The sequence below is a fragment of the Herpailurus yagouaroundi genome, unplaced genomic scaffold (assembly GCF_014898765.1).
Source record: "Herpailurus yagouaroundi ecotype Mexico unplaced genomic scaffold, PumYag 28, whole genome shotgun sequence".
Taxonomy (NCBI): domain Eukaryota; kingdom Metazoa; phylum Chordata; class Mammalia; order Carnivora; family Felidae; genus Herpailurus; species Herpailurus yagouaroundi.
In genome coordinates, this window is record NW_024412376.1 from 75,830,482 (window position 1) to 75,843,164 (window position 12,683).

Below are 12,683 nucleotides of genomic sequence, written 5' to 3' on the forward strand. Positions count from 1 at the left end.
TTGTGCTTCCTATTTTTAAAAAATTAATTAAAAATGAAAACAACAGGAGACTCAGCGGACTGCAGAGAGCTGAGCAGACACTACCTCTCCGCTAAAAATGATGTGGCCCCGGCGTCATCGCGGGGCGGGTAACCTGGCGAGGGCGGGCGGGACAGCTCCAGAGAGCGGAGAGGAGGCCGGGGTTTCTCCGAAGACCTGGCCCTGAGGATCCCTTACCGCGAGGAAGGACCATTGCTATGGAAACCAGAGCGTGGGGCGGCCTCGGGATTGTGGCTCCCGGATGGTGGTGACCGGTCTTCTCTCTCCCCGAGACACTCGCCCGCTTTGGGCAAGGTTGCTTCCTGAACGAACCTGCTCTCTCGCCCACGAGAGAAAGTTTCCCATGGCACAGCCTAGCAGAAAGATGCAGCCTTTGTGCTTCACTGGCCGCTGACCCGTTCGTTGGCCTGATGACAGCACCCCGCGTACCTTTCCGGTTCGGTTCCGGCAGCCATCGGTCAGCGGCCTCTCACAGATCACCAGCAGCCTATACATCAGCAATGGGGTGGCTGCCAACAACAAGCTCATGGTCTCCAGCAACCGGATCACCACGGTCATCAACGTCCTGGTAGAAGTGGTGAACACTTTGTATGAGGACATCCAGTATGTACAGGTGCCGGTGGCTGACGCACCCATCTCATGTCTCTGTGACTTCTTTGACCCCACTGCTGACCACATCCACAGTGTGGCGATGAAGCAGGGCCGCACGCCGCTGCGCTGCTGGCGTGAGCCGCTCAGCTGCCCTCTGCCTTGCCTACCTCATGAAGTACCATGCCATGTCCCTGCTGGACGCCCACACGTGGACCAAGTCATGCCGGCCCATCATCCGGCCCAACAATGGCTTTTGGGAGCAGCTCATCCACTATGAGTTCCAGCTGTTTGGCAAGAACTCCGTGCACATGGTCAGCTCCCCTATGGGAGTGATCCCTGACATCTACCAGAAGGGGGTCCGTTTGATGATTCCACTTTGAGCCATCTCACCAGCCTCTGTGCCCAGGTCAAAGGTGCAGATCTGCTGTTGACCAAGATCTGAACTTAAACGTTCTACTGTTGTTACAGAAAAAACAGATGATGCCTTTTATAAGGACCAGGAAAAAAAAGGAAAGGTGCTGTAGCTTTTAACCTTATTATCCATATCTTCAAAGATTAAATTCACTAACTGTACGATGGTGCAGGTAAGTTTCCTACCCTGTGAGTGACAGGTCATGGCTGCTGGCCAGATGGGAGAGAGAGGCAAGTGCCCAGGTCAAATGGACCAGTGCCTAAAGCATATGGCAAGCTTGGAACCCTGCTGCTCTCCCACAGACCGACCAACCCACAAACAAGTCAGCCACCATTCCACTTCACTCTTTCAAACCCAAAGCCAGAGCCTTAAGCATCATGGCACCTCCTGTGCCACTCACAGTCAGTGCCAACCTACTAGATAAGTGGCCTTCAGGTGGTGCTCTGGGAGCCCTGGGGGCCCAGGCCAACCCTGCTTCTACCTTCAGCCACAGGGACCCAACTCTGGTTTTCTGGGTTGGATTTACACATGACATAGTTTTCAAAGAAAGCATTCCATTGTATAAAATTTACGAAAAAAATTTTTGAGTGCTATTGTAGGTGGCAAGGTCTCAGAGTACCCATGGCAGTCCCCCGCCAGCCTTTGAAGGTGGCATTAGTTTCCTTCTTAGAGGCACACGTGGAGAGAAGGCCTGGCATCAGGCTTCAGGGTTTCCTCTGGTAGGTCTTGATTTGGAAGGCCAGAGCTGCAGACTGGAACCTAGCCTTGTCACCTCCTCCCCATATGATCTGGGACCTCTTGGAGCCTCAGCTTTCTCATCTGTCCAAGCAATGACAGCCCTTTTCTCACAGCATTGTCATGAAGATTCAGAAATTCCTTAACATGGTGCCTGACACACGGTCAGGGCTTATGGTAGCAACTCTGGGCATGAATGATGCTTTGGCTCTGCTGGTCCCAGTTAGCATGGTCATCCTCACAATTCCCCCATCTTTGCACAACCCTTTACTGTTTACAAAATGCTCTTCCAAAAAGGTCCTCCTGTGTGGAAAAAAAAAAAATAAAAGGTTTAAGTCCCTTCACACCCTACTTCAGGAGAGGCCTAGCTTCTTAGCCTTTTCAGAGTTCCCATTGCATTTAATCCATGTGTGCCCTGGGGGTCCTAAAGCAAGGAGCACTCTTCCAGATTCCCCACAAAGGCCTTGTTTAGATTGCTTACCACTAAAGCCAGTGCCCTGGTCTGGCTAACCACCTGGGTCTATGAGGGCACATGCCAAAAGGACAAATGAGTGGGCCCAACCTATAGACCCTGAAATCCAAGATGGTTCAAACCTCCCAAGGACCTGAGGATCTGACTCAAGACCAGCGATTCTAATCCAGAGGTTTTCAAATGAACAATATAGGAGACAGACAAAAGCACAACTTCTCTGTGGGTCCACCAGTGGAAGCCAAATGCCTTCTTCCAAACCAACCCCACCCCAACTTCCATGACGGGCTTGCCCAAGGGTACAATTTTAGAGTGTGGGGAAGAAGGAAAATCACTGCTGTAGACTGACTTCTTGTTTTACAGGCGAATAAACAGACCCACAAACTCCAGGGCTGGTGTGGCAGAGCCCGCACACAGCAGACTTTCTGGAAGAAACCCAGGTGGAAAATTTCTTCTATAGCCTTTTTAAAAAGAATTTGATTGGGACATGTTTTATCTTCATTTTTAAAAACTTTGAATTAATATACCATAAAATCAACTTTTTTGTATGTGCAGTTCTGTTTTAACACATTTGTGTAACTACCTCTGCAGTTAGAACACAGCAGTTCCATCACCCAAAAAATTCTCTGATGCCACCTCTTTGTTGTCAAACCTTTGCTCCACCCAAGCCTCTGGCACACACCAATCTGTTCTCCATTCCTGAAGATTTCCTGTTCTGGAATGTCACATCCATAGCATCATACAGGATGTAATCTCTGGAGACTGGCTTCTTTCAGTATGTCTTTGAGATTCATTCAGGTTGTTTTTCATAGCTAAGTAGTGTTCCAATGTGCAGATGTACCACAGTTTGTTTTAACTTTCACCCATTGAAGGATATTTGGGTTGTTTCCAGTTTGGGGTGATTTTGAATAAAACTGCTACAAATGTTAAAAAAAAATGAAAACAACATTTCAGCCATCTTACCTTCATAATAAAAAACAAGACCAAGAAACAAGGCCAATGATTTTTTTTTAATTTCTGAGGCAAAAATAATGGAATTGACCCAAAGTAATATTTCCAATTTTTTAAGGAGAATAGGGTATAAGTGCCCAGCGTACCTGCACACATCATATAACCATTTTCCTACCATTTCCAATAACATCCAGATGGCCATGAAAAAATGTTCCACATCACTCATCAGGGAAATACAAATCAAAACCACAATGAGATACCACCTCACACCTGTCAGAATGGCTAACGTTAACTCAGGCAACAACAGATGTTGGCAAGGATGTGGAGAAAGAGGATCTCTTTTCACTGCTGGTGGGAATGAAAACTGGTGCAGCCACTCTGGAAAACAGTATGGAAGTTCCTCAAAAAATTAAAAATAGAACTACCCTACGACCCAGCAATTGCACTACTAGGTATTTATCCAAGGGATGCAGGTATGGTGTTTCAAAGGGACACATGCATCCCAATGTTTATAGCAGCACTATCAACAATAGCCAAAGTATGGAAAGAGCCCAAATGTCCATTGGTGGATGAATGGATAAAGATGTGGTATACATATACAATGGAGTATTACTCAGCAATCAAAAAGAATGAAATCTTGCCATTTGCAACTACATGGATGGAACTGGAGGGTATTATGCTAAGCAAAATTAGTCAGTCAGAGTAAGACAAATATCATATGACTTCACTCATATGAGGACATTAAGACACAGAGCAGATGAACACAAGGGAAGGGAAGCAAAAATAATATAAAAACAGGGAGGGGGACAAAAACATAAGAGACTCTTAAATATGGAGAACAGAGGGTTACTGGAGGGGTTTTGGGAGGGGGGATGGGCTAAATGGGTACGGGGTATTAAGGAATCTACCCATGGAATCATTGTGGCACCATATGCTAACTAACTTGGATATAAATTTAAAAACTTTAATAAAAAAACAAATAAGAACAAAAAATAATAAAATTCAAATTCTTTATGTGAATTAAACAATTCATCATTATTTATAAATAGAGAAACATTACTTTTTTATCTGTATAGAATGGCTATAGTTAAGGATCTGGTTGTTGGGTGTCAGAGCATGGCTTTGTATCAGAAACAGGTATGATACAAGATAGGCAGATCCAAGGAGAGAAAACAATTGTAGGAAAAAAAAAAATTGCTAGTGGAAAGCACGATGAGAAGGAACTAAAACTATAGGGGTCTTAAAACTCTTCCAGTGGAAATACTTCTCATATATTTGATAATTTCAGGATATAAGCTGTTTATTTACTTCTGGAAGAAAGACAAAATTCTATATTGTTTACTGTTTTTGAAACTTTTCCATTTTTAACCTCAATGCTTTCCAGGAAAATGATTATTGTACCAGTTACTTAATGCCATAATAATAAAATCACCACAAAATCTCAGTGGCATAAACTTTACTTAGTATGCTAGTCTGCATGTTGGTTGGCAATCAACTGATCTAAGCTGAGCTCAACTAGAGTGGTTCTTCTTTGCTAGTCTGGCCATGTTCTTCTCATAGCTATGGCAAAGAAGCAAAGGACAAACCCAACCGGACAAAAAGTTTCCAATCTGTTGTAACACATCTGCTGACTTTCTGTTAAACAAAAGCAAGTTACTCTGGGCCAGACCCAGAGTCTAGAGTTAGGAAAATACACCCTGCCCCCAGTGAGAAGCATGACAAAGGACTTGGGTGAAGGGAGGTTAGAACTGGGGCCACTTGCAATCTACTACAATTACCATCATATTTGCATTTGTATAAGGTCTTAAATGTTTGTGTTTTCCCTGGTATTTATTTATTTATTTATTTATTTTTTTTTTTTTTAACGTTTATTTATTTTTGAGAGAGAGAGAGACAAAGCATGAACAGGGGAGGGGCAGAGAGAGAGGGAGACACAGAATCGGAAGCAGGCTCCAGGCTCTGAGCCATCAGCCCAGAGCCCGACGCGGGGCTCGAACTCACGGATCGTGAGATTGTGACCTGAGCTGAAGTGGGAGGCTTAACCGACTGAGCCACCCAGGCTCCCCACCCTGGTATTTATTTTTATTGGATCCTTAGAACAGCTCTGTGGGGATATTTTTATTTTCCACATTTTATAGAAGAGCAGAATCAGAAAGGTAAAGTCACTTATCTAAGCACACACAGCTACTTAAGCAGTAGAAGGGGGAAGTGGTGGCCTTTTCTGTGCTTTGGTCATAGTTGATCATTCTTTTTTTTTGTTTGTAGGATACAGATGAAAATCAAGAACAATGGACAAAGAAACCACAGGTAAAGCTATACAGCTGTATACTGGGGTGAATAGGAGATTGTTTCTTGTTTTCTAACTACCAATCATCTGTCTCAAATTGTTTCATTGTAGTCCTGCCTAGAATAAAAAGACAAAATTTACATCAAAATAACTGCATCATTACAAATACCAAGGAAAGGGCCAAAAGAAAACAAAACAAAAACAAACCCATAGACACAAAAAAGCAACAGTAACTGAAGGAGTTGAGTCATGTTTTGAAGATGAATCGGCTAGAGTCATAACTGCTACAAATTGTTGAACATGTGCTTCTAGTATATGTGAATATATTTTATAAATAATAAATACACTGCTCTATAAATAATGCACCTTAAAACACAGTTTTAAGCACATAGATAGTATTTTAATAACTTTCATCAATCTTTAATGGGATAATGTCATTAAATATACTTTATTGGGGCGCCTGGGTGGCGCAGTCGGTTAAGCGTCCAACTTCAGCCAGGTCACGATCTTGCGGTCCGTGAGTTCGAGCCCCGCGTCGGGCTCTGGGCTGATGGCTCAGAGCCTGGAGCCTGTTTCCGATTCTGTGTCTCCCTCTCTCTCCGTCCCTCCCCCGTTCATGCTCTGTCTCTCTCTGTCCCAAAAATAAATAAACGTTGAAAAAAAAATTAAAAATATATATATATATAAATAAATAAATAAATATACTTTATTATTTTTAAAATTTTTCATTTGATTTAGTGGCATATTAACTGGAAAAAATACTTCACAAAGAGCGACATACAATAAACACATAGGGAGAGGTTCATAATGATACTAGATAGAAATTTATATTTCAAATACTCTTTTTAATTCTACTCATTGGGGGGTAGGGCTGACTTCTTGTCATAGCTAATTAATTTTTCATTGTTTTTAACCCCACGATGTGGCTGATGAACAGCCTCTACTGGGGTTAGAAGTATGACTCTGCGGGGGCGCCTGGGTGGCGCAGTCGGTTAAGCGTCCGACTTCAGCCAGGTCACGATCTCGCGGTCCGTGAGTTCCAGCCCCGCGTCAGGCTCTGGGCTGATGGCTCAGAGCCTGGAGCCTGTTTCCGATTCTGTGTCTCCCTCTCTCTCCGTCCCTCCCCCGTTCATGCTCTGTCTCTCTCTGTCCCAAAAATAAATAAACGTTGAAAAATTACTTTAAAAAAAAAAAAAAAAAGAAGTATGACTCTGCTATGTGCTTTTCCATTGGTGTTGAATTTGGGCATTATTTTCAATCCAGCATTCATTTCACTACATGAATCTTTAAGCCATTTGTCCATTATTCCTTTAGCTAAAACTAGATCATATCATCTAGTTTCCTTAAGCACATGTATATGATCCTCTTAGAACAAAAACCCTCTCTTGATTCAATATCCTCTTCCAATTATCTCCCCATTTCTCTTTGCCCCTCTGTATCTAAAGTCTCAAAATTTTGCTGTGCTCAGTTTCTCTTTTCCCATTATTTCTTGAACCCAGTCAGGCTTGAGTTTCCACCATTCCACCAAAATTACATTTTTCAAGGTCACCATTTAACTAGAGAAGCATTAGACACAGCAGCTGATCACTCCTTTCTTCTCTTTGCCTCTGTGCCAGCATTTTCTATTTATTTGTCTTTTACTTCACTGGCCACATCTCATCTCTGTTACTAATTCTTCATTCTCTGCCCAATTTCTAAATATTGGAAGGCTCACACCCTCCAGTGGCTTTATTTTTCATTCAGAGAAAAAGCCAAAGTCTTTACAGTAACTTATAAGGTCCTATGTGATCAGTTATCCATCCCTCCAACTCTCTGACCTCATCTTCTCCTGTTCTCTCTCCAGTCACTTACATCCCTCCAGCCACACCAGTTCTCTAGACCAAGAGCACATCACATTTGCTTCTCCCCTACAGATTTTGCCCTGGCTTGTTCCTCTGACCATGACATCTCACATCTAGATACTTGCATGGATTGCACACTCACCTTCATATCTCTGCTCCAAGATAAACTTTTCCCCCAAAATAATGGTCCTCCCCCTCACTCTCCCCAATCTCTATTCTTCTTACCCTGCACAACATTTGACACCTTCTGTCATACTGTGTATTTATTCTCTATTCATTTTTGTCTGTCTCCTATTAGAAAGGTAAGCTCTCTGACTTTGTGCAATTCACTCTTGTATCCCCAGGACCTAGAACAGTACCTGGCACATTGTAGTCTCTCAACAAATATTGAATGAATATGTTATGAGTGCAAGCACATGTGCTGATCCATATTTGAATATTAGTAAAGATAAACTTATTTCTTCCTACTTTTTCAATAAAACATAAAAATTAATATAATTTCTATTATTTTACCCACCTGATTATCTTCATACTCCCAGATTATATGTAACTCACTTTGAAAATTATTGGTCAACAGAAGTGGTTCTCAGTCTTTGGGAGCATAAGATTCTTAATGGAGCCTGTTTAACTTTTGTTGTTATCTTAGGCTATCTTTTCTGTTCCCTATTGTGTTTTCCTAATTCCTTGAGTTAAATACTTAACTCCTAAATTTTCAATTTTTCTCATTTTCTAATATAAGCATTTAAGGTACAAATTTCTCTTTAGGTAATGCATCATCTGCATGCCATTAGCCTCAGTGGCATACAATAAAAGTGGTATTTATTGTTCAGTTTGAAATATTTTCAGGTTTTCAGTATAATTCCTCTTTGATGTAGAAGTTTCTTTTTTACTTTAGTAATGAATATATATTTCATTACAAATGAATGGACTCAGTTGGTTAAGCATCCGACTTCAGCTCAAGTCATGATCTCAGTTTGTGAGTTCGAGCCCCACATCGGGCTCTGTGCTGACAGCTCAGAGCCTGGAGCCTGCTTGAGATTCTGTGTCTCATTCTCTCTCTGCCCCTCCCCCACTCCTGCTCTGTCTCTATCTGTCTCTCAAAAATAAATAAAAATGTAAAAAAAATTTTTTTAAATGAATGGACAAGCTAGAAGAGGGAACACTGCACACCCTGGGGTTTGGGTTTCTATCTTTTATTGATGATTGTTAACAAGGAGATGTAATATTTACTATTTGGGGCAAGGATGTCTTGGAAGCAGGGTTTCGGGTTTTTTATTCCTTATTCAGCCTACTTTGTCAGCCATCTTGGGCCTGTCTGGTTTGATCCGGCTTCTTGTGACTTTGTTCTGGAGTACTGCCTGGACAGGCCTCTTACTTTCCTGATAACTGGGCATGACTTCTTTGCTGGCCTCCAGGTACACTGTTAGAACCTAACTAACTGCCCCTAACATTCTCTCATTCACTTTGGGTGGGTTTTTGTTTTGTTTTGTTTTTGTTTTTGTTTTTTAATATTAAATATAATTTATTGTCACATTGGTTTCCATACAGCACCCAGTGTTCATCCTAACAGGTGCCCTCCTCAATGCCCATCACCCACCTTCCCCTCTCCCCCACCATCCCTACCAACCCTCAGTTTGTTCTCAGTATCCAAGAGTCTGTTATGGTTTGCTTTCCTCCCTCTCTGTAACTTTTTTTTTCCCCTTCCCCTCCCCCATGGTCTTCTGTTAAGTTTCTCAGGATCGACATATGAGTAAAAACACATGGTATCTGTCTTTCTCTGCCTGAATTATTTCACTTAGCATAATACCCTCCAGTTCCATCCATGTTGCTGCAAATGGCCAGATTTCATTATTTCTCATTGCCAAGTAGTATTCCATTGTATATGTAAACCACATCTTTATCCATTCGTCAATTGATAGACATTTAGGCTCTTTCCATAATTTGGCTATTGTTGAGAGCGCTGCTATAAACATTGGAGTACAAGTGCCCCTATGCATCAGTACTCCTGTATCCCTTGGGTAAATTCCTAGCAGTGCTATTGCTGGGTCATAGGGTAGGTCTATTTTTAATTTTTTGAGGAACCTCCACACTGTTTTCCAGAATGGCTGTACCAGTTTGCATTCCCACCAACAGTGCAAGAGGGTTCCCGTTTCTCCACAGCCTCTCCAGCATTTATAGTCTCCTGATTTGTTCATTTTAGCCACTCTGACTGGCACGAGGTGGTATCTCAGTGTGGTTGTGATTTGTATTTCCCTGATGAGGAGTGACGTTGAGCATCTTTTCATGTGTCTGTTGGCCATCTGGATGTCTTTAGAAAAGTGTCTATTCATGTTTTCTGCCCATTTCCTCACTGGATTATTTGTTCTTCGGGTGTGGAGCTTGGTGAGTTCCTTATAGATTTTGGATACTGGCCCTTTAGCCAATATGTCATTTGCAAATATCTTTTCCCATTCTGTCAGTTGCCTTTTAGTTTTGTCGATTGTTTCCTTTGCAGTGCAGAAGCTTTTATCTTGATGAGGTCCCAATAGTTCATTTTTGCTTTTAATTCCCTTGCCTTTGGAGATGTGTCGAGTAAGAAATTGCTACAGCTGAGGTCAGAGAGGTTTTTTCCTGCTTTCTCCTCTAGGGTTTTTGATGGTTTCCTGTCTCACATTCAGGTTCTTCATCCATTTTGAGTTTGTTTTTGTGAATGGTGTAAGAAAGTGGTCTAGTTTCATCCTTCTGCATGTTGCTGTCCAGTTCTCCCAGCACCATTTGTTAAAGAGACTGTCTTTTTTCCATTGGATATTCTTTCCTGCTTTATCAAAGATTAGTTAGCCATACATTTGTGGGTCTAGTTCTGGGGTTTCTATTCTATTCCATTGGTCTATGTGTTTGTTTTTGTGCCAATACCATACTGTCTTGATGATTACAGCTTTGTAGTAGAGGCTAAAGTCTGGAATTGTGATGCCTCCCACTTTGGTTTTCTGCTTCACTATTACTTTGGCTATTCAGGGTCTTTTGTGGTTCCATACAAATTTTAGGATTGCTTGTTCTAGCTTTGAGAAGAATGCTGGTGCAATTTTGATTGGGAAGGCATTGAATGTGTAGATTGCTTTGGGTAGTATTGACATTTTAACAACATTTATAGTTCCAATCTATGAGCATGGAATGTTTTTCCATTTCTTTGTGTCTTCTTCAATTTCCTTCATAAGATTTCTATAGTTTTCAGCATACAGATCTTTTACATCTTTGGTTAGGTCTATTCCTAGGTACCTTATGACTCTTGGTGCAGTTGTGAATGGGATCAGTTTATTTCTGTTTTTGTTGCTTCATTATTGGTGTATAAAAATGCAACCGGTTTCTGTACGTTGATTTTGTATCCTGCGACTTTGCTGAATTCATGTATCAGTTCTAGCAGACTTTTGGTGGAGTCTGTCAGGTTTTCCATTAGAGTATCATGTCATCTGTGAAAAGTGAAAGTTTGACTTCATCTTTGCCAATTTTGATGCCTTTTATTTCATTTTGTTGTCTGATTGCTGATGCTAGAACTTCCAACCCTATGTTAAACAACAGTGGTGAGAGTGGACATCCCTGTCATGTTCCTGATCTCAGGGGGAAGCTCTCAGTTTTTCCCCATTGAGGATGATATTAGCTGTGGGCTTCTCATAAATGGCTTTTATGATGTTTAAGTATGTTCCTTCTATCCCGACTTTTTCAAGGGTTTTTATTAAGAAAGGATGCTGTATTTTGTCAAATGCTTTTTCTGCATCGATTCGCAGGATCAAATGGTTCTTATCTTTAATTTTATTAATGTGATGTATCACATTGATTGATTTGCGAATGTTGAACCAGCCCTGCAGCCCAGGAATGAATCCCACTTGATTATGGTGAATAAATATTTTTATATGCTTTTGGATTCGATTTGCTAGTATCTTGTTGAGAATTTTTGCATCCATATTCATCAGGAATATTGGCCTGTAGTTCTCTTTTTTCTGCTGGGTGTCTGTCTGGTTTGAGAATCAAAGTAATGCTGGCTTCATAGAATGAGTCTGGAAGTTTTCCTTCCCTTTCTATTTGTTGGAACAGCTTGAGAAGGATAGGTATTATCTCTGCTTTAAATGTCTGGTAGAATTCCCCAGGGAAGCTATCTGGTCCTGGACTCTTACTTGTTGGGAGATTTTTGATAACTGATTCAGTTTCTTCACTAGTTATGGGTCTGTTCAAATTTTCTATTTCTTCTCATTTGAGTTTTGGTAGTGTGTGGGTGTTTAGGAATTTGTCCATATCTTCCCGGTTGTCCATTTTGTTGGCATATTATTTTCATAGTATTCTTTGATAATTGCTTGTATTTCTGAGGGATTGGTTGTAATAATTCCATTTTCATTCATGATTTTATCTGTTTGGGTCTTCTCTCTTTTCATTTTGAGAAACCTGGCTAGAGGTTTATCAATTTTATTTATTTTTTCAAAAAAAAACACAACTCTTGGTTTCATTGATCTGCTCTACAGTTATTTTAGATTCTATATTGTTTATTTCTGCTCTGATCTTTATTATTTCCCTTCTTCTGCTGGGTTTGGGTGTCTTTGCTGTTCTGCTTCTAGTTCCTTTAGGTGTGCTGTTAGATTTTGTATTTGGGATTTTTCTTGTTTCTTTGGATAGGCCTGGATTGCAATGTATTTTCCTCTTACGACAGCCTTTGCTGCATCCCAAAGTGTTTGAATTGTTGTATTTTCGTTTTCATTTGTTTCCATATATTTTTAAATTTCTTCTCTAATTGTCTGGTTGATCCATTCATTCTTTAGTGGTGTGTTCTTTAACCTCCATGCTTTTGGAGGTTTACCAGACTTTTTCCTGGGGTTGATTCCAAGTTTGATAGCATTGTGACCTGAAAATATGCATGGTGTGATCTCAGTCCTTTTATATTTGTTGAGGGCTGTTTTGTGACCCAGTATGTGATCTATTTTGGAGAATGTTCCATGTGCACTAGAGAAGAAAGTATATTCTGTTGCCTTGGGGTACAGAGTTCTAAATATATCTGTCAAGTCCATCTGGACCAATGTATCATTCACGGCCATTGTTTCTTTACTGATTCTCTGTCTAGATGATCTATCCATTGTTGTAAGTGGAGTATTAAAGTCCCCTGCAATTATCACATTGTTATCAATAAGGTTGCTTATGTTTCCGATTAATTGTTTTATATATTTGGGTGCTTCTAAATTCGGTGCATAAATTGTTACTCTCACCTTAGTGGGGCTTGGAGAGGAAGCAGAGATTTTTTTTAAAGCCTATGTTCAGTCTCCTATGTCTAAGCACAAGGCCAATCAGAATGGCTGCCCTGTACTTCCACTTCCATTTCTTCACTTCCCATTCTGGCCT

The 12,683-nt window shown here is 41.0% G+C and overlaps 1 protein-coding gene and 1 pseudogene across 5 annotated transcripts in view; both read left to right on the forward strand.

The window, feature by feature from the left end:
* Positions 1 to 12,683, forward strand: part of CFI (complement factor I) — an 83,151-nt gene that overhangs the window by 36,805 nt on the left and 33,663 nt on the right. For all 5 annotated transcript variants that reach the window (XM_040476196.1, XM_040476203.1, XM_040476184.1 and 2 more), the window contains one exon: positions 5,463 to 5,504. In XM_040476196.1, the coding sequence (XP_040332130.1) occupies positions 5,463 to 5,504 (42 nt within the window). The remainder of the gene's footprint in view (positions 1 to 5,462; positions 5,505 to 12,683) is intronic.
* LOC121039875 (dual specificity protein phosphatase 18-like) lies at positions 437 to 3,170 on the forward strand (annotated as a pseudogene).